At 38.1% G+C, this 23,725-nt stretch overlaps 1 protein-coding gene across 8 annotated transcripts in view; it reads left to right on the top strand.

Annotated features, from left to right (window-relative positions):
* The window catches only part of LOC134203588 (protein phosphatase PP2A 55 kDa regulatory subunit), a 183,137-nt gene that overhangs the window by 131,216 nt on the left and 28,196 nt on the right, over positions 1-23,725 (top strand). For all 8 annotated transcript variants that reach the window (XM_062678462.1, XM_062678488.1, XM_062678482.1 and 5 more), the window contains one exon: positions 17,217-17,368. In XM_062678462.1, coding sequence (XP_062534446.1) covers positions 17,217-17,368 — 152 coding nt within the window. The remainder of the gene's footprint in view (positions 1-17,216; positions 17,369-23,725) is intronic.

Genomic DNA, 23,725 nt, shown 5'->3' with positions numbered 1-23,725 from the left:
TGTTGATCTGCAGGCCCTGACACTACCACATAGCTTCTAGATCCATATCAATGGGTCGAAAATACTGGATGACATTGCTCATAAATCATGGTCAACTTTGTTTTAGCATGGGGGAATGGTCTTGCTTGACTACCCTATTCAAATGTTGAGTATTTCATGAAAACTGCATTATTACATGGCGAAGTTTATTTTTCAGAATAAAGTGATGTATGGACGAAACTTCCGCAACACTCGAAGGAAATGAAAGGAAAAATTGAATTGGGCACATATTGAAAATTTATACTACCCCCAGAAGCACCTAAAATAATTTTTCTGGTTTTCAGGCATTTTTTTCAGCTAAATCTAATAAAAAGTCATAGAATAAGCCATCTAAACATCCTAGTATCAATGACAAAGTGGTAGATAATAGTCTAAAGAAGCTATCAACGATTAATCCTTTTATTATGTGGAGTTAAATTGATGCATTGAGACGACATTTCTACGAAAAAGTCTAAAAAATCACAAATCTCGTTTGATGCACCTCCAAATCTTCATGGATTTGGCTGAAAATTGGTCAGGGGACTCCATTTAAGATTCTCATTGAAATAGAGGGATGGCACTTTGAATCTGGAATACTTTTGAAAATGGTGAACAGGTCTACTGGACAGCCCCCATGTACTCCCGGCCCGGCAGGTTATTGCGCCTCAGCACACCGCTCTAAGACCGCAATTGCATCTTTGAGTTCAATTTCAACTATCTGCATCGTAAAACCTCGAGTGAGCAGTCGAGCACACACGATTATGGAGGAGTTTTGGCTAAATAATGTTTATGTCTTTGGCTTTTGAGTCTGTGCCTGAAATTGGACCCTGCTGGAACCCTATTTCACATTATCTTTATTCTTTCGCTCTTTTAGTGGAATGTCTTCACCTGTCATGAGACGAGTTTAGAATTGAATGGAAAAGTACTAAACTTGTCTTATGACAGGTGAATATTTTGTATTTTTTAACGTTAAGCTTTTTTAAACATTAAACAGCTTGAATTGGTTGAACAACAATCCATTACTGTTTTGAAAGTTTACATTCCTGAACAACCTGATAAAAATCAGAGAATTTTTATCTACACGACGTAAGAGTTATTTGTGATAAGTGATGTTGACACAACGGACCCCGCTTGTTCTACGTTTTATTAATAGTTAGGCATTTGTTATCACAGCAATGTTGGATGATGTCGCTGCAATTAAAAAAGATTGAGGCTGTTTTGCTTTATTCTCCGATCAACCCCACCGGAGCCCATGCAATGAAACGCGATGATGAAAGAATGATTAGGATGCGATTAATTATCAACTATCAAGGTACTGTATCCGATTGCACCCTCCACAAGTACAGTAACAGGTAGGAAGAGCAGCCGCTCGGTACTGACAAACATGTCACACTAACGTCAGCTGAGATTTCTAATCTGACCCCGATGGCATTCGCATTACTGGTCCATCAGAGCGCTAGCACGACGGCCCCGCATTAAATAGTCAGCCAGCAGCGTTGAGTCAAATTAGAGCACTTACTTATTTACGCGCGTCGCCCTTCCAAGCTGCCATGTTTCGCACCACATCAAGTATCGGCGGTGTGTGTCGGTCGGTCGTTCGATCTCCGCATCACCGAGAGCTTTGGCGCTAGAGACTGACTGCTGTCCGTGCTAAGTGAGCTGCCCGTCCCATTATGGCTCGCGGTTCCAGTTCCAGTTCTGATCACTCCAAACGCGCACTCGCACTAGCCAAAGTAATTTATTACGGTATGAAAGTGATACGCTTGACACTCGCTTGCCGCGACTTCGAGGAGCCGTAGAAGATATTGCTCCAGGGTTGATACAGTAACGGTCGAGTTTATTTTGCTAACAATTTTCTATCTGTTAAGTTGTCGTTGCCAAGAGTTGCATAATTCACTAGTCTCTCATGAGATACGATAAAAGAGAGTGATAATCCACTACTAAGAACCGTTTGCAGGTCAAGATGCTACATGAATTTAGTTGATGAATTGAGTCCAAATAAGCGTGGGCACGGGAGTCTTTATTTCTATTCCCTAGCCTCATATAGGGACCCACTTTTACCGGTATAGTATCTAACTGAGATACCAAGGGGCCTTCCTTAGCCATGCGGTAAGATGCGCGACTACAAAGCAAGACCATGCTGAAGGTGACTGGATTTGATTCCCGGTCCGATCTAGGAAATTTTCGGGTTGATAATTTTCTCAACTTTCCTGGGCATAAAAGTATCATCGTGTTAGCCTCATGATAATGCATGCAAAAATGGTAACTTGGATTAGAAACCTCGCCATGTCCCAGTGGGGGAAGTAATTCCATTGAGATAAGAAGAAGAATCTAACCGAGAATGGGAAATAAGAATCCAACATAGATTTAGCTACGAGTTTCCAAACTCAGCTTCTCGCTAAACATCGGCTTCCGAGAAAAATTATTTCCAATTTCGAAAGAAAAAAAGAAAACCCTGCAGCACCGGTCATTCGTTAACTGGGAAGTAACAATTTACTTGACATCAGTACTCTCACCGTCAGGGATAAAAAGGATATCCGGACAAACCCACGATGCTTTCTCGTAGGAAGAGCAAATGTACTTTGGGAAGAATGTTTTTTTTTGACAACCAAGCAAATTGTTAAACAGAAGCCAGTGTAAAATAAAGAAAAAATAGTGTGACTACATTTTGACATCGTTAAAATAAATGTGATGAAAACATAATCGGAAAGGTGTCTATTGAATGCGATACATTTTTTTTTTGTATTTCGATTCTACAAAATACGGTCTTGTTTGCCAGTCCTGAGCCAATCAAGACGTTATTCCTTTTAATAATGCCATAAACATATTTTACACATGTTTTATTACCGTTATTAGAACTCTATCTGTAGACAAACTTGACGCCCGCTACTGTTAACATTACCTTATCATCGCCATTGTGTTGAAATTTAGGTTATCGCAGTTTCATTATCTAGCAGCTACGAGCGACTGATTTCGCTAGTGTTACGTAGTTGATATCGCCAGAGCAACGCACCAAAGCTTGTGGAATTATCACTTAACTGGCTCAGTAAATACCAACATCCGAGCTTCGCCCCTCCGTTCTCTAAACAGTAGTTTGATACATTCCTATTGATTTTTGTTCTCTCAACTCAAACTGACACAGCAAACACTGAGTGGATGAGTAAATCATTCCACGCTACTCCACCGATCTCGTCATGCCTTGGTGATAGCCTTTTATTTTTTTTGTGCGATTTTGTTGTCCTACGAGTTAGGATTACATCATCGTTCTACGTCGAAAAAGGACCTAAGAAACAAACATCCAAACTCAAAACCCACCACCACACAGCCTCCATCCATAGCGTCTAGTCGCATTGCTCTGTGTATTGCATTATCGTTGAGATGGTGACTGGTGGCGTCCAGTTTCTGTCGATGGACAGATAGCAAGTGGTCGCCGTTTTATACTACACTGTTAGAATTAATCGAGCAACTCGCGATCTGCTAACTGACTCTGTGCGAACTGTATCGATTCCACGCAAGTAGTAAACGCCGAAGTCGTTCTGGTACCGAACCGAATTGTTTCGTTGTTTTCATCAGTTCTTTCTCAGCGTGCACATCACTAACTGCACCCCTCATTGGTCGCAAAATTGGCAATAAAAAGTCATATTGTCTAATGTCGCCGTCACCGTTGCCGCCGTTGTCGTTGTCGGGCGGGTCAAAAAGCCTTGCCTGGTCGCGTTTTGTTGGCGTGCGCGCTATTTTTAGGCAGCAGGGATCGTTAAGCTAGCGCCGCTTTGTGTGGCCGGCCGGCCGGCCAGCCAGCCAACCAGCCAGCTGGTAGTCGAGTTTGAGAATAGATGCTAATGCTTCTAGAGATGGAGAGTTTGTTTATTTCGCTGCTTGTTCCTATGGGCCATAGGTAGATGTTTTACTTTCTGTGGAAGAAATCGAAATTCGAGAGATGTTGCTTTCTTCTGATACGTTTGTTGGGCTTGAAGTCATCGACACAAATGTCATCGTGGTGCACCGAGAGGTCGAACTCGGATGATAAGAGATGAAAATGAAAACAGATTCACCATGGCAGAAGCATCTGTCATCATTTGTGTTTCAATTGTATTTATTCGTTTGCGTTTATAAACAAATACGTTTTTTTGCTTTCTTCGCTCTTAAGTGTTCATTAATGCTAAAGTGGCCAGCTTTACTATATTTGGAGTAATGACTGTATGTAAACTCCCGGTTTTAAATTCGGGATCAGCATGCAAGAAAGATCTATATCGCTATAGTCTATCCGATTTGGTTCATTCGGAGGATAATGAGTAGGAAATAAACACTGGATTACAAAACCATACATTCTTTTATGGTCCTAAAAGCCTGTAATCAAAATACGTCAGAACGTAAAATCTTAATATTCTCGTCTGAAATCTGATATGTAAGATATTCAAAAGAAAGATAAGATATTCAATTTGCAAAAAGAGCTAACCGCGGTGGAGGTTGGTACTCGGATCCTGATGGCTTTTCCGCAAACGTGACCTTTAAGTGGTCATGTTGTGTAGGGGTTATCACGCCTATCTAGAGAGTAGGAGGTTGAGGGTTCGAGTCCCTCCAAGACACGTGGATTCTTTTTCGCAAATTTCATATCAATTTGTCCATTTCGAAACATGTGCTGTGCATATGTACAGCCAAGATTTTTTAGGAATCGTGGTTCCTAATTGAAAAAAATTTTTTTTTGTTAAATATCTTGGCTGTACATATGCACAGCACATGTTTCGAAATGGACAAATTGTGAGAAGATGTACACCTCCAGGGATAATTTTAACATTATTGCTGTTTATCATACATAATGTTCATGTTCTCGATTTCTAACGATTTGATTAACCTTCTATCTGTGCTCAAAAAAACTTACGTTGTCTGTGCTCTGTGTTTATATTGACCCCAAATTGAAATTGCTATAACTTTTTTATTGTTCGGCCAATTTTGGATGTTTTGGGCAGCTTATAAAGATAATTTAATCATCTTTCAGGACGTAACCTAAGATTGATTATATGTGGGTAACTCGCGGGGAGGGCTTTTCGTGAAAAAGGGGTACAAAAACAGTTATTTTATACGCTTATTTTTTATATCTGAAAATCCTATCCATTTTAAACTGCGCCATTTCAGAAATAAGTTCAACACAATGAAGACATCTAACAGATCTATGTATCTACGTCCAGCATCAAGGGCTGAAGTTATAAACATCATAACTGGATTAGACGCTTCCAAAGCTACTGGAATAGATGGATTTTCTGTTGCTGCATTGAAACAACATTGTGCACCACTGTCCCACATACTATGTAATTGCTTTAATGACAGTATTGCTACAGGTTGTATATCTCTTCTTCAAAAGCGGAGACCCAAAAAATCCGAATAACTATAGCCCATATTTGTACTCCCGTCGATGAACAAAGTTTTTGAGAAGCACACGAATTAACAGCTTCCTGAATGCTACTAAGTTGCTTTGTCAGCGTCAGTTTGGATTTCGACAAGGTTCGTCAACCGAGGTAGCAGTTTGGAACTTGTTGAAAACATTGCTCTCTCGGTGGATCAGAAAAAGTCCACAGGAGTTATATTTCTGGATCTCTCTAAGGCATTTGATACAGTAAACCACCAGATCTTGCTGAAAAAACTGGATGCATACGGGATTCGTGGAATTGTGAATGATTTCCTTTGCAGCTACTTCACTGGCCGTCAGCAACAAGTGTTTGTGTCAGGAATTAAAAGTGAGGCCTCCCCAATGAAATGTGGCGTACCACAAGGAAGTAACATCGGACTCTTGTTGTTTCTGATGTAAGTGAACGATATTGTGAAGTTACAGTTGAAAGGACATCCCATCCTCTTGTCGTTAAATTTGGAAAAAACTAAAATTATGATATTTGGCATGCACAACACTTCGTGCTATTCAGATTTAATCATAAATGGAGTGAAAATAGAAGTAGTAACCAGTTTTAAATACTTGGGTGTATACATCGATAATCGTTTGAAATGGAACGTCCATATCGGTTAAGGGTCTGTCTCAATTGGATAATTAAACTGAAATTAAACTTGAAAGTGACATTTCAATAATTATCAAATAACCCTGCTCGCAGAGCAAGATTACTTTTGACAGATATCGAATCATTTTCCATCGATGTCCTATTGGAATTGCTGGTTAGCACCAGCCATTCTTATAACGGGGTGATTTTTTAATTTTCGAACTGTCACTTTTAAGTTTAATTCTCCAAATGAGACAGACCCTAAGTGATAGCCAGTTATGTACCGTTAGACAGTACCGTTATGTGGTATCATCCGGAAGCTGTCATCCGTTGTTCCACAACATGTACTACTGAAGATGTATTTCTCGGGTACTATTCAAAAGGACGTATGTGATTTTGTAAACAAAGATTTAAACGTCAATTTGTCCAGTCTGATAGCACTCCCACGCAAACCACCACCACAGACATGTAGGGGAAGCCTTCGGCTACCTGTTGGTGGTGTTGGTTTGCGTGGGAGTGTCATCAGATTGGACAAATCGACGTTTGAATTTTTGTTTACAAAATCACATACGTCCTTTTGAATAAGTACCCGAGATTTCACTTTCATACATAGCCGATACCAGTATGGTATAGCAGTGTGGGGTACATCCTATAATACGTACCTTAACGAAATACAAATTCAACAAAATCGGTGCATTAAGGCTATTTATAAACTTCCATTCCTGCAACCAACAAATACGCTGTACACTACCCTGGAGAATAATATTCTATCCGTATTAGGACTGTATGCGTTCCAAACAGGAGTTACGATCTATAGAGTAGTGAATAATGTAAATCTTCATCATAACCGGACCTTCAACGCTGCCCCCCATGAACATCGCACGAGATACGCTTACCTCTAATCTAATCTAATCTAATCTCATACTTGCGTAGCCAATACTTGAAAGCATCCTGGAAAATGACGGTTTCTGAATTCCGTCATTTTTCTTTTCATATGGCCAGGCCAACTACGCAGTATGTACCGCAGAGTTGACTTCAAGATATTGAGCGACTTCAGGAATACCTAAAGTCACTTAATAGCTTGGAATCGAGGGGAAAGGAAGAAAGCGTAGACCTTCCGTACCAAACGCTTCCAATAATATAGATACCTAATACAGGGGTTAGACAAAAAGGTTGAGATAGGCAAAATTTTGTCGAAATTTAAATTAGCCTAACTTTGTGAAAAATCAACCGATTTTAATAAAACTGGTAGTTTTGGACTCAGAAATTCTTCTAGTTTTATATGCTTGTCTCAAATTTCGGGACGGTTCGCGGACACCGGAGATGTTCCGGATTAAACAGGTGTATGTTTGAAACGCATTTTTCCACTGCCCGTCAGTTTTTGTGACGTTTTCTTCATGTTCTCGAATGTTCCAGAAACTAGAACTTAATAGCAGTCCAATGCTGGCTGAAGATCTAGAATCCGTCAAAAATACGCCGAGATATGGCCATTTCCGTAAAATCGGCTCCGGGAATATGATAAAATTGATTATGGATTAAAATCGTGCGAAAACGGGTATCAAACTTCATGGTTTTGCATGGTGATGAATAAAAATACATTTTCAGGACCATTGAAGTTACTAGCCACCTCATAGCAGACTCCGGGTGCCCCGGAGGAAGTGGCCCGATTCGGAACCAATCGGAACCATGTAATATGGGTATCAAAGTTCATGGTTTTCAAATGCGATGATTACAGAAACATGTTCAGAACCGTGAAACTCACTGGCCACACTGTAATAGGTTCCGGAAGCCCTGGAAAGTAGAATTGCATCAAGGAACATGACCAAATTACAAACCAAATATAAATTTGCACTTTTATATTTGGTTTGTAATTTGGTCATGTTCCTTGATGCAATTTCACTTGTTCAGGGCTTCATGATTCTGCGAGGCGATGACTACCGAGATATTTTTAAAACCATGATTGTTTTGAGATTCCCTGTAGTACGTTCCTCGTGTCCTTCTGAGTGTAAATTGGTTTAATAGCGATATGAACCATGCAAATAAGGGTTTTAACTTTACGCCCACTACTTACCATGATCATTCTGTAACTAATTCTGTAAATGATTCGACATATTTAAAAACATTGAACACAATATTGGCTTTTAATTTCTTTCGGATAGGTTTTTGAAAAATTGGTGATTCAAGTTAAAAACGCATATGAAGACAACTTGAACTCTATTTGCGATTAAAAATAGAGAAAAAATAGAAGGGTTGTGCACAAGACACGACTGCAAGGTAGACGTTGGACAACGTAATGACATCGTTGCGATTGATTTTTCTGCCATAGTCAAATTTTCTCGCAACATTCGGACTCTCGGTTGTCTGCTCCGGTTGTGACAGCAGCGCAGTGGAGTATATCTGCAACGGTGGCGGCTAAAGTGCAATCATTTGGCAATCATCAGAGGAAGCTGCTCTCATACCGCCTTTATGTTAATCGATAAGAGTGCGAATATTATATGCAACCATAACACCCACACTCCAGAAGAAACTGCGGTCAAAAAAGATTCCGGTAGTCCTCTACGGACAAGAAACATGGACAATGCTCGAGGAGGACTTGCTAGTACTCAGCGTATTCGAGAGACGGGTTCTTTGGACCATCTTTGGCGGCGTGCAAAAAGACGGTGTGTGGCGGCGAAGTATGAACCACGAGCTCGCCCAGCTCTACGGCGAACTTAGTATCCAGAAGGTAACTAAAGCCGGAAGGTGACGATGGGCACGACATGTTGCAAGATTGGACAGTAACCCTGCAACCCTGGTGTTCGCTTCCAATCCGGCATGTACGAGACGGCGTGGAGCACAACGAACAAGGTCGAATCAGCTACAATACGACTTGGCTAGTAAACTTGGTAAACTAACTAAACGAAACTAACACCCACCAAAGGGGCGGGGCTAAAGGGTTTACATTTCTGACTATAATAAAGCTGCTTTTCCGCGTGCGCGAGCCATTTCGTTCCGCTGGCATTTGTGGCGGTCGTGGCAGCCGGTGGAGTATATTTCTGCATGCGTATAATTTTTGGCAGACTCTCCCTTCTGACGCACGCTTGTGATTCTGCTACCGACGGAAATTTTATGTCATCACAAATCGATTATGATTTGCACTTTGATCACAAATTTTCTCGGCTCAACCTTCTCTTCCGTAAAATTTTAGTTCTGAAAAGAACCTAATCATTTTCCATAAAGTGCCAAACACAACAGAAACAAAACCAAATCAGAATCTTGAAATAAAATTTCATATTACCGATACTAATGTCATTCATGTTAATAAACTTTCCCTTTGATGCGCGCTTTTGATTCTGCTACGGATGGCAACTTTCTGCTGTCGCCAATCGATAAATTGAGGTGAACGTGCCCCTGGAGCCGACGTTCTGATTGGTGAAAATTTGTTTCGGCTCAACCTTTTCTTCTATAAAATTGAGGTTCTGAAAAGAACCGATTAATTTCTAATAATGCGCCTATTGTCGGCGTCATCGGCACTAACTTACGTCATTCTGATGTCCGTGTGGGAGATGCATGGACAGGATTGATTGGTTTTGATATTGTTACTGGGTAGGACACAAATTGAAATTTTCAATAGTTTATCGATAATAATCGAAAGTTACAATGAAATTGACAAACTGCTGGAGAGTTTCCGAGTCGATTGATATGTAAATATCGAAAATCCATCGATAGATAAAGGCTCTAATAATGTTCAAAATCTTACATGATTTCGTGACGGTCCCCAATTTTAGATTCTGATTTGACAGTACTGGGCAGTTCGGATAAAACGTTGTCCAACGTCAAAAAAATGGACCATAGAACCTGCAATGTGGCCAAATTGCAAGCCAAATGAAACTGAATATCGTTAATTATCTTTATGGTTTTGAGCATGGACCACTGGAGATGTAACCAGTTCTTCTGTAATCGACAGGAACCATGGGTATAAAACAACATGTTCTGCCGTGGCGATGACTGTGAAAATATTCTTCTCTCTATCTACCTTTTTCTTTGTTTCGCAGTTGTTTACTTTTGTGTTTATCTTCTATAAAAGTTGAATTGTTCTTGCATTGGATCTCAATAATTATTGCTCTTTGAAATAAACCCTTCATCGTGACGCCAGTGATAACCGAATTCAATCGTGGCCGTATGGTTAGTGCACGACAGGCGGGTGCTTCGTTTTCCAAAACTAGTAACCTAGTAAATTATTTAGTGTATCGCCTGCAACAGTCTGTAGGATCATGGCGGATTAAGCAAAAGGAAAGACATGTTCGGGAAAAAGTACGTGTCGAAACCGGAAGTTAGACAGCAAAGAACATTGAAGCGGATTGTTACAGTAGAAAGACGCATTTCAGCTGTAAAGGCAACTGCCTCCCTGAACAATACAATAGAAGAGAAAATTTCTACGTACGTACAGTCCGAAGGGAGCTGCACAACATGAACTTCCACGGCCGCGCAGCCATTTCAAAGCCACTAATTCGGCAAAAAAATGCTGCCATCCGGAAAAAGTGGTGTAAAGAACGTCAGGCTTGGACAGTGGACCAGTGGAAAAAAGTAGTATTTTCAGATGAGTCATCCTTTACGCTGTTTCCTACCAGTGGCCGAGTTTACGTTTGGCGCAAACCGGATGAAGCATATAAAACAGACTGTTTGCTTCCCACTGTTAAGCATGGCGGTGGATCGGTAATGGTTTGGGGAGCCATGTCGTGGCATAAACTGGGTCCAATGATCACTTTGAAGGGTAAAGGTAAAGCCACCGATAATCAAGAAATTTTAAACGATCAGGTATGCGATGCAAAGTTTATTGTCACAGTGGTTTTCTACAATCGTCACGTGCTTTTACAATTGACGTCACAATTCTTCATAATGCATTTTTTGATTGTGTTATAAAGAACTTAATCGTTAGACCCGTTGGCAATAAGAGAAATTCACTGATGATTGTTGAAAAAAGTTATTGTAATAACAACACATTCAAGTATCGCTGTTTCTATTTAATTTATCATACTATTCAATAGGTGCTGCCCATGATACAGTCAATTTTTCCGGAAGGTAATGGTATTTTCCAGGACGATAATGCTCCGATACATACAGCAAAAATAATTATGACGTGGTATACAGATCACACCAATGACTTCCAACATCTTATGTGGCCTGCACAGTCACCTGACCTGAATATTATTGAGCCACTGTGGTCAACCCTGGAGGCAAGGATTAGAAATATTTTCCCATCACCATCATCACTGAAAGAATTGCAGGGTTGTTACGACTACGCGGATTTCGCGATTTTCGCGGATTTCGCGGTTTTCGCGGATTTGGCGCGGATTTACATAACGATTTTAGAACTTCGCGCGGATTTGGCGCGGATTAAGTTTAAGATGAAAATTCAATAAATAAAATGCAAGATCTCAGGATTCTTTGTACGTTTATTTAAAAATTAGTTTTATGGCGCATCTAGAGCTTCATTTTCGTTAGCAAAAGTTATTGAAAACAAAACTTACGGATGCAGTCAATTACTCACATTATTTTTCGGATGTTTACAAGTTTTTATTGAATGCCATGATTACACACTTGAGCATTTATTAACCTAATGTTATGCATTGTATTCTGAAAAATGACGCATTCAAAACATGTCTGTTTAAGGACATGAACCCTTATTTTTTATCTCGGCAATTTTGTCGTAATTCCAAGCTATTTTCGGTTTCTTATTGATTATTCCTTTTACGATGAATCACATAGCATGATATGTAATTTTTCGTCAGGAATTCTCCCATTGTGTAGAATATTTTATATCACTTTCAAAGCATTCATCCAGAGCCAAAAAGATTTGTGCCTCATTTTAATACCGTTTCGACTCAAATCCCGAATATGACTCATATTCCGAACACTGGCGTTTTAGCGCCCTAACACTAAAATTTCCATCGGTTTTCCGATGGTGATGATTACTAAACGAATTCAAGCTCTATGGATAAAATACACGAATAAAGCCTAAATGGCTTTTTAAAATGAAGTGTTCGGAATGTGAGTCACGTTGGAATTGGAGTCAAAACGGTAAGTTCTTCCGCAGAAATTTGTTCAGATAAGGTGATCTTCAAAAGATATTCCTGTTAAAAAACGCGGTAATTTCATGAGTATTTTTTGCAATATTTTTGGATAACTCCGATGATATTTTCACAGGAATACCCACAGAAAAATTACGAAACCTCCTAAGAAGTTTTGACAAGGATTCTATGAAGAATTTAATAAATAAATGTCTATAGCCTGCAGCATTTATAATCCGAGAAATTATAAAATAAAATTTGGGGGAATTTCTGCGGAAATTCTTGAAGCGCTTACCGCAGCAATTACTGTAAAAAAGTTTGCAGTAATGTTGCATTGAATTTACGAAAGAATTCCCGGAATGTAGTCCACCGGCATTCACCAAAGAAAGTCTTCCGAAATTTTCAAACTGATTTCCACGGGAATTCATGAAGGAAATTCTGAATGTATTTCCGGAAGATTTTCCCAGATTCCCAGAGAAATTTCCGCAAGAATTCACGTTGCGATTTTCTCAAACATTTTGTTAGCGGTAATCACAGGAATATCTGTAAAAAAAACCTTACAAATTGCGACTCGAATTTAAAAGCTAAAGTTAAAAGTTTTTACGCAGCAAGTCACCGCAGTCAATTTCTGCATGAATTTCCAAACCGTTTTCCGCAGGAATTAATGAAGGGATGTCCGCATGTAGTATCTAAAGATTTTCCGCAGATTGTTTTTGAATAATTTACTTGAATTTTCAACAAATTATTATATTCAATTTGTAACAAAATTCTAGAATGAATTTCCGCATAAGTTCCCTGGGGAACTCGGGGGAACTCTTAAAAATCGCAATGGATGATGGGTGTCCGAAATTTAACGTGGACAGGCTTTAGCTTCAGTATTTCTAGTGATGAAAACTTAGATGGTCGTTGAGGGTTGTTAAATTAACTTCGATTTTCTTGATTTTATTTTGAATTTGGTACAAACATGTGCAAAATTGAAGCTTTAAATCATGTTTAAAATAAGGAATATTGAAAAAACGACCTCAAAGAGAAGACGTTTAGTAGATTGTGGTTACCAAAATTGACATTTCACGTGTATTTGCTTAAAATTTTGTTCTGGGTCGCGCGGAGTTGGCGCAAAATGGATTTCATGTCGCGCGGAAATGGCGCGGATTTGATTTTAGTCGGCGCGGATTTGGCGCGGAAAATATTTCAGGATCTCCGTAACAACCCTGGAATTGGAAAAATCTTTAATTGAAGAGTGGCAACAAATACCCTTGGACGTTGGTCGTAATCTGTACGACTCGATTCCAAGGAGAGTTCAAGCTGTTCTTGCGGCAGAAGGTGGCCCCACTCGCTATTGAAAATTACTTAAATATAATATGATTATAAAAAAACGCCGAGCTTCTAAAAACTTATCCAAAATAAATGAATTGTCAATATTGGGTTCAATATTTTTAGTTATTTTAATCATTTATCATATTTGATCATATTCCCTGATCCAATTCACCCAGAACCTGCTACACTGTGGCCAGTGTTCTCATAATAATCGCATTTGAAAAACATGATATTTTATACCCATATTGCTTGATTCCGGTAAGTCCAAAAACTGGCCACTTCCCTTGCGACAACCGGTTTCAGTTATAAACTAGCCAATGACCTCAAAGATCGTGAAAATGAATCTTTGATGATCGCCTTGCAAAACCACGAAGATAGAAACCCATTTTTGTATAGTTTCGTTTGGTTTGTAATTTGGTCATGTTCCTTGATGCAATTCTACTTGTCCAGGGCTTCCGGAACCTATTACAGTGTGGCCAGTGAGTTTCACGGTTCTGAACATGTTTCTGTAATCATCGCATTTGAAAACAATGAACTTTGAAACAAATATTACATGGTTCCGATTGGTTCCAAATCTGGCCACTTTCTCCGGGGCACCCGGAATCTGTTATGAGGTGGCTAGCTACTTCAATGGTCCTGAAAATGTATTTTTATTCATCACCATATGCAAAAACATGAAGTTTGATACCCGTATTTGCACGATTATAATCCATAATCAATTTTATCATATTCCCGTAACCGATTTCACTTAAATGGCCATTTCTCGGCGTATTTTCGACGGATTCTAGATCTTCAGCCAGCATTGGACTGCTATTAAGTTCTAGTTTCTGGAACATTCGAGAAACATGAAGAAAAATTACGTCACAAAAACTGACAGGCAGCGGAAAAAATGCGTTTCAAACATACACCTGTTTAATCCGAAACATCTCCGGTGTCCGTGAACCGTCCCGAAATTTGAGATAAGCATATAAAACTAGAAACTAGTAAACTAGTAAATTCAACAAATAATCTTGTTTTTATTCACAACATTAAATTGCACACAGATAAGTAAGTTTATTGCCAATGATTATATTGAACAAAAAAGGATTTTAAAGCTTTAGATTAAGAAATGGCACTACATTTAAAAACATCTGCAATTGTGCGAAGGTTCTTCTACAACTCTGCCTAATGGTTCGTTGTTTGAACTCCACTAGTAGCGGGGTTATAGCTATAGTTTCAGTAACTTAGACTAAATGATAACAAAATTCCAATCATTTAGTTTTAGTTACTGCAACTAGCGCTGTAACTCCGTTATTAGTTAAATTCTAATAACGAACCATTGGGCAAAGTTGTATAAAAAACTTCGCACCAGAAGTTCACCATACAACATATTTTGAAATTCAGCTTCTGGAATGTGTTATTGACAAACTACTAAATGATCGAACGCGAATTACTGAATGATCGTTAACATCCTTGCTTTGAGGAACTTCCGAACTTCCTTTAAGGAAATTCCGGAGGAATTACTTTGAGGAACTTCCGAAGAAATTCCCAACAAACAATTTAAGCTGAAAAAAATAGTTATTTAGCTGAAGAAAACTAGTTTTGTTTAATAAGCACTCTATCAGCTTCCAATGTTTGTTGGGTTCCTTCAAAGAATTTTGGGAGGAATTCCTTTGTATAACTTCCGAAGGAATTCTTATAAGGAACTTATGGAGGAATGCCTTTGAGGAACTGCTGGAGGAATTTCTTTTAGGAACACTTGAAAGAATTTCTGGAGGAATTCTTGGAATGGTTTTCGGCCGATGGTACAGTAATATTCCGATTTTATCACCCTCCTGATTAATTTTGGGAAGATAAAATAGGACATGTGACAAATTTTAATTCTCTATTTTTTAATTTATCACACAAATAGGAATCAGTTCATCCATTTGAAAGGCATAACGCGTGAACGGTACCCGTTATTTGTTTGCTTACAGAATCCTCCACAGGTACTCAGAAGTCATTCAGTGGATTATTAAACAGGCGGTAAAAGTTATTTAATGAAAATCATTGTTGTTTGCGGTATTATTTACGAGAATAAAAAGAACGATTAAAATTTTTGAAATTTTTTGGAGTTACAAAATCGGGTCGAAAACGTGATAAAATCTAAGGTAGACAAAATCGGGTCAACACTGTATTGAATGGGTTTCCGGAGGTTTTATCAAACTGGAAGTCCATCGTATTAAATTCCAAAATGGCGCCAAACATTGATTTCCGGTTTCTACGTTTATGGAGCCGTATCCGGATTGAATGGGTTTCCGGTCTGTTTTACAAACCGGAAGTCGGCCGTCTTGAGTTTCAAAATGGCACCAAACATCGATTTCCGGCTATTACTCATCGAGCAGAGTAAAGGCCACGTCTACGGACGAGTCAAAAATCGGGTATAAAGACGTTCATCTCTGGCTAGAGATGCGTCTCCGTGATGATGGCGATATCAATGTCGTGTTTGTTTAGAAAATCACTGAGCTCATAATTTTGTCCTTGATAGAACAAGCGTTCCAGTTCAGGGTGCTGATTGATTCTTCAGGAATGCCAGCTTGCTGTCGTGGCTGTGCACATGCACATGCTTGCCGGTAACTTTCGTTGTACACAATTTCGATGGGCGCAGCCTCATGTGTCGCATATAGAAACATGGTTATGCAAGTAATTTTTTAAAAAGGCATACATTTTGAATAATTACTCTTCCTGTATTATAGTAATAGACTGAAGCGTTTCAACTCAACCGACAAGTTTGACAATCAATAGATATTTTTACCAAAAAATCAATCACAAACCTTTATGTTTTTCACAAAATTGATGATGCTGTTAAGTGAATCATGAAAATGTTGATGACATGTCTGTTACAAAGAGATGTGCTGATATGCAATAGCCTGCTGGCGAAACGATAGTCCTGCTCCTCAGCGCTCCATTCCTCTTCATTCACAAAACTGTCAACCAAAATAGACCACCCTTTTCGGATGTGACATGACCACCATACAAGTCAAATCACGTGCGCATTCATGTTCGTCCCTCCCCGTGAACCAATCATGTAAATCAACTGCTGCCACCGAAAGCGCCGAGTGGTGGCACTGCACACGACAAGGTGGCGCAAAGTCGCTCAGACCAGTGTGATGGTGCGGTGTCTCCGGAGTGTGTACGATTATGATATCGATTGATTTGAGGTTATGGCAAACCAGTTTTGATTTGCTGCCGTTCTTTTGATTGACCAGATGGTGCTGCTCAAGTTGAGTGTCCGACCGTCATCACAGTACTCGAAACAGTGCCAGACTCGTTTTGTTGGTTGCATTTTTCTTGCTTTTGTTTTGTAAGTGTTTTTATTGATGTCCATGTCACTGGAAGACATTTACTACTATTACATACTATTCCATTTATTTTACCACTTTTCAAATTTCTTGATAATCTATGTAGAATAGGTTTGTATTGCACTATTGAAAATAATTAAATTCCTTTCGAAATGCATATTATACTTTTTGATTATCTCTGCAATTAAAAACTACTCTGTAAACTATGGATTCCCATAATTCATCCTGTTTACTACATTCACAACTTCCATGAAAGTTATCTTCTCGCCACAGTTGAATTTTCCCACATTCCTGAAATATGTGCCCACATAGAAAGGCAAATCCTGTTCGTTTCGTCACACACACGTGCCGCCCAGCCAGTCATTGTTTTGTTTCGCCAACTCTGCCGGACGAGGAATTCAAACTATTCGCGAATCCAGATCCGCCAGCGTCACTCACTCGCTGCTACTGAAACTGACTGTTGATTGAACATCGCATCGGGGGAAAAGTGCACTAATTTCTATCTCTATCTCTATCTTCCACCGCAGGCAATGGCGATACATCCTGGTGCTTCTCACAGATAAAGGGTGCCCTCGACGACGATGTCACCGACGCGGACATCATCTCGTGTGTGGAGTTCAACCACGATGGCGAGCTGCTGGCCACCGGCGACAAGGGCGGCCGAGTTGTTATATTCCAGGTGAGAAAGTGAATCCAACGTATGTATGTAGGTGGTGTGCGGGCAGTAGCGCCACGGTATGTGAATTGAATTCGCGTTGTCAAAACTGCGAGGCGACATGTGGAAAAAGTTAGACAAGCATTTTCACGGAACGACGAATGCTTTTTAGAAATTTAGAATAATTTTTGTTTAAAAACTATTCGCTATGTGGACGCAGACTTTTAATTTTTGGTAAACATATTATTTTAAAAATATTCAAAGCTTATAAAAACGACTTCAATCCTTTGTTAGGTTTTTTTTTATTCATTTTTGAAGCTTTTTTGAGGTTATTTCAATTATAGACGGCTTGTCGCACATCTTCTTCGAATTCGCGACTGGTGGTTTCTATCGGCGACGCCGATTGGGGTGGGTGTGTCCTGATAGTGTCGCTTACAGCAACAGCCATCGCTTGTTGGGCTGAGAACACAGAAAGCCGGAGAGGTGGATGAAATTAATTGAATTTTCATGCCGGGGAACGTGCATCCCTTAGAGAGGAAATTGGAATATTTCAATTGTTGATTGATATTGATAGGCAGTGTACACGGGTTGAATCTATCTGTAGAATATTGCTCTTCTAGTCTGCTGATAACCGCTGATACTGGTGGTGAGAACTTGTTGCTGACACTGTTTCATAACACAAACTAGAGCTCCAATAATTTATCAATTACAGATCATTAGATCATCGATATATGCATTTTACTTTTGTGTATCGTAAGCACTAAACATCGTGTCCCATTGCTCCCCATTAAAAATCAGCCTGATTTATCATTGCGTTCAAATGTAATTTTCAAATAATAATTTACAGACCCGTACAAAAAAAATATTTTTGGTACTTATATTCACTCGATTTGTTCGCAGCCAGGGTTTGCAGAAATAGCTTTCATTATGTAACGAACAACGATAAAAGAGAGGCTTATCAAACTTGTAACCAAGTGCGAAAAAAACAGAATCGGATAGTATAATATAGTACAATAGTACAATCATCTAACAATTTCGCATATGCCCAGTTCTTATACAGATTTTGGCAGGTTCTTATACAGAATTGTTAGAATATCTAACAGTCGTTGGTTGGGTGTATCTATATCTCAACATTTAAATGAAACTCTTCAGTTTGTCTTCATCAACGAGCTGAATTGGACGCGTTAAAGTGTTCCGTCTCAACGAAGGACTCGTCGCCGTATACCTCCACGCACTGATGTCCAACGTCTGAAAGCTAGTTCTAGGACTTCAGTCGTGCCGACCCACCTACCATCATCAACAGATCTCCGACAAGATCTTTACATCCGTTTACTGCCGTTCTATCTCTGGCAGGTATTCTTTAACAAACGTTCTCCAAAACTAGTCGTTTCTGTAGACTGGGCTAACTTTCAGATGCTTCTCAGTGTTGAACGTTGAACGTCTACTTGAAAATCCTCAAAATTATCTGAATTTTATTTTGTTATCCCCTGAACATATTATTTTTTGGCAAAAAAAATCCGAAGAGGGAGAGACAAATAGTAGTTTGTGCAACAAGTTGCAAAAAGATGATTTTTTCAGTAAAAGTTGAACGTTTATCCAACGAGGCTTGCAGAGTTGGATAAATACTACGAGTGCTGAAAAAATCGAGTTTTGCATCGAGTTGCACACGCTATTTTTTGCAATGACGAAAAATGGGCTTCAATATGGTTAATTTGTACAAACGGTACAAACTGATTTACTCCATATGATCATTTTCACCAAATAAATCATGTTGCTGCAGAGAACAATCATATTCCATGTTATCGTGCCACATTGCATAGGTCGACAAGCCTTGAAGCGATAGATGAACTTGCCTTTGGAAAATTCTGATGTCATAGCCATCAAACTATTTCATTTATTACGCGACGCAGAGAATACACTATTTGATCACTTACCCAAGCTTGATCAGCAAAATGTAGTCATGTAACTACTGTTCTGATGTTGGTTTTTCATTATAGCACCCAAATGAGTGCTATAATGGATTTTATGCAACCCATTTGAGTTGCATAATGGTCATTAAAGCACCCATTTGGTTGGTATGGAAAAGTAGGCCGTTTTATCACTCAATGACGTACTGTAAACCAGGTATTATGATCAGGAATTGCAAAAATGGATTTTAAATATTTGTATCGGCCTAAACTATTAAATAATTTTTTTTTTAAATTTATTATTATTAATAATTATTTTCGTCAATAAGTCAACTGTCCTAATAGCGCAAATCTAAAAACGAAGAAAGCTGGCCTGGTTGATTTTAATAAATAAAAAAGAAAATATTGTCAAGATAATGAATGTGTTACTAAACTTGATATTCCTGAACTGTAATGATTTGTCTACACCTTTGATAGATCCTATAGGAATGGGAGGGGGCGCAATGAGCATGTGTCCAGGCCCTCACAAAAGTTTGTGTACCACAACAAACATATTTTTTAGGAGTCTCCTACAAGTTTAGGTGCCCAACTGAATGAGGCCCTGACTTGGACGAATTCCAAAACCAGTTAAACAATTTATGTATTATTTTAGTAGAAAAAGCTTCATTCAAACTCTAAATCTAATCAACCAACTTATTCATTAACCAAGATAATACACGTCACTACACGGACTTAGAGACACCATCGCTTGAGGAAGATTTGAAATTGAATTCTGACGAGTTCCACCTCAATTTCATTGACAATATACGAGTTTAGTACTATTCCAATTAATTCCACCACGTTGCACAATGGGGAAATCCGATTTCAAAGGTGGAAAAAATTGATAACTTTCTTCACGAATAACTTACAGAAGAGATCAAGAGCTTATTCGAAAGGGAATTTTGCAAAGAATTCAGTGAGCGCTGTTTCATGGACGTGGAACGCTTCTGTATGTAGTTATTGAGCTCGTTTTGCCCTAATGCCCCATATATCGCGAGTTTCCAAACTATTTCTCATTTTATCTTTAAGAAATTGTTCTAAAATTGAGTTTATCTCTTCACTGTGGATCCACAGAAGGGCACTAAATATATTTTGTTGGTAAAAGTTAGAAATTTAAGGGATTTTGGGGTCAAATACGCATCAAAGTGCATTTTATGTGAAATTTTCATGTATTGTGTAAAAAGTAGTAATATTTACAAATAAGTGTTGATATTATTGTCTCAAAGTGTTGATCAAATATTGACAAATGTTTGCCGAACAAAAATTAATGAAATAAATCGTTTCACAAATGTTTTATTTGGTTATTTATGGAGTAAAAAACGATTTTTGAAAACTTTTTAATAGCACCGATGCCAAACATTTCCAAACCATACCCGATAGCACAACTAGACAAGAATAGTCATATGTTATGAGTCTTGATGTGATCATAGATAGGAGGTGATGGGAGATACTCTTTTTCTTACCTTTTTGCCCAAATTCCCCTATGAAATAATATAGTTCAATGATTCTGAGGAAGGAAATGATGTTTTAATGTTTATTTAATTGAAATTTTCAAATGGTATAATAAAAATAACTAATAATCATATAAATCATTAAAAATATTGAATTATAGGGGATTTAGGGGTCATACAGATCATTTAATGTAACTTTTTATACAAAACAGGATAACTTTTCTCACGAGCGACTCACAGATAAGGTTAAGGGCTTATTCGGAAGCGAATTTTCCTAGAAATTCAATGAGTGACGTTTTATAGACATGAGACACTTCTGTATGTAGTTATTGGGCTGGTTTTGCCCCAGTGTCACTTACATCCAAATTTATCATATTTTGGTGCTTTTATCTTTCAAAAAACACACTGAAATTCTGTTTTCCTCTTCATTGTAGATCCATTGTAGATTCTTACATAGCACTATACATATTTTGTTGGAAATTTAAGGGATTTTGGGGTCAAATAATCATCAAAGTGCATCTATATGAATTTTTTATGTATTATATAAAAAATAATAATACCCAAGAAATCATTTACACTATATTACATTGAATGATCATTTAGGGTTAATATACGGTGATTTAAAAAGTTTAAAGCATTGATGTAGCTCTACATATGGTCAGTTTTGGCGAAATCTACTGCCTATTGATAATTCAGATATTTACAGATAATAGTTGATATTATTGTCATATTTTTTTTAAACAGAAATTGATAACATAAAAAAAACAAATATCCATATATTACATTAAAAATGGATTTTTAAGGCATTTTGGGACAAATAAGTGAAAAAATTGATTAATTCTGTATTAAAAAAACGGTTCTGAGCCCTGAACCCTTGTATTTTTTTTTCAGTGCTATCTACGAATATTTGTTATTTTTATAGTATCATTGACAAATTATAATTGAATCAATGTTACTCCACCATTTCTTACTCAGAATCATTGAGCTATATTATTTCATAAGGGGAATTTGGGTGAAACGTCATGAGAAAAGAATATTTCCTATTCCTATCTATTATAACATCGACTAATATATTCACTCTTATCTAGTTGTGCAAACGGTTGTGGTTTGGGAATGATTGTCATCGGCACTTTTCAGAAGCATTTAAAAATCGGGTTTTACACAATAAATCACAAAACAAAACACTTGCGAAATTACTTACTTCATTAGTAATTGTTTCGCAAACATTTATCAATGTCTGTAGAACATTTTGGGAGAACAATAATATTTTTATTAATTTTCACAGAATACATGAAAAATTCACGTAAAGTGCAATTTAATACTTATTTGACCCCAAAATCCCTTAAATTTCCAACTTTTACCAACAAATCATGTATAGTGCTTTTCTATGGATCTATAATGAAGAGTAGAACACATCTTTAGTACAATACTTGGAAGATAAAGCACGAAAAATATGATAAACTGTGATGTATGGGATATTGGGGCAAAACGAGCCTAATAACTACATACAGAAGTGTCTCACGTCTATGAAACATCTCTCACTGAATTTCTTGGAAAATTCGCTTCCGAATAAGCCCTTAACCTTATCTGTGAGTCGCTCGTGAGAAAAGTTATAGTATTTTGTATAAAAAGTTACATTAAATGAGCTGTATGACCCCTAAATCCCCTATAATTCAATATTTTTAATGATTTATATGATTATTAGTTATTTTCATCATATCATTGGAAAATATCAATTAAATTAACATTACTACATCATTTCCTTGCTCAGAATCATTGAGCTATATTATTTCAGTGGGGAATTTGGGCCAAAAGGTAAGAAAAAAGAGTAGCTCCCATCACCTCCTATCTATGATCACATCAAGACTCATAACATATGACAATTCTTGTCTAGTTGTGCTATCGGGTATGGTTTGGAAATGTTTGGCATCGGTGCTATTAAAAAGTTTTCAAAAATCGTTTTACTCCATAAATAACCAAATAAAACATTTGTGAAACGATTTATTTCATTAATTTTTGTTCGGTAAACATTTGTCAATATCTGTTCAACACTTTGGGACAATTATATCAACACTTATCTGTAAATATTACTATTTATTACAGAATACATGAAAATTGCACATAAAATGCACTTTGATGCTTATTTGAGCCCAAAATCCCTTAAATTTCCAACTTTTACCAACAAAATATATTTAGTGTCCTTCTGTGGATCCACAGTGAAGAGATGAACACAATTTTAGAACAATTTCTTAAAGATAAAATGACAAATAGTTTGGAAACTCGCGAAATATGGGGCATTAGGGCAAAACGAGCTCAATAACTACATACAGAAGCGTTCCATGTCCATGAAACAGTACTCACTGAATTCTTTGCAAAATTCCCTTTCGAATAAGCTCTTAATCTCTTCTGTAAGTTGTTCGTGAAGAAAGTTATCAATTTTTTCCACCTTTGAGTTCGGATTTCCCCATTGTGCGTTGTATTGCTTTAGCGATACGTATTTCGATCTTAACTGTTAGGCCATCTTCAGTGTTTCGTACTTGACTCGACTCAAGGTTAATTTAATTTTTTATTGCGATTAGTCATCGGCGTGGCAAAATTATGATCAGCGGCGCGCCGACCCAAAATCGCCGGCGGCGGCGGCGTGAGTAAATCGGATCGCACTACCGTCAATATACGATCAATCGCGTAGTCAAGACAGAACTATTTTTTTGGATCCCGCGAAAATTCTGACCGCGTTCCATGAACACAAAATTAGCCTAAACATCTAAACAAAATGTAGTTCCGCAATGTACTTACTTGCTCGATGGCTCCTGCAAACTATTGAAGATCGTGCTTGCTTCGACCGGAGCGTAGGGATTTTTTTTTTGCGAATTATTCGGAATTTTCGTGGTGGAACATTCTTTGGATTTTTCCGAGGAATATTCGCGCAAGATTCTTCAAAATTTCCCAGCATCTTTTCGGAATTCTTTGAACAGCGGCGCGTC

Source organism: Armigeres subalbatus, chromosome 1 (assembly GCF_024139115.2).
Source record: "Armigeres subalbatus isolate Guangzhou_Male chromosome 1, GZ_Asu_2, whole genome shotgun sequence".
In the NCBI taxonomy this organism is placed as follows: Eukaryota; Metazoa; Arthropoda; class Insecta; order Diptera; family Culicidae; genus Armigeres; species Armigeres subalbatus.
The sequence above is the reverse complement of the archived record's forward strand: the minus strand, read 5'-3'. Positions and strand labels throughout refer to the sequence as shown.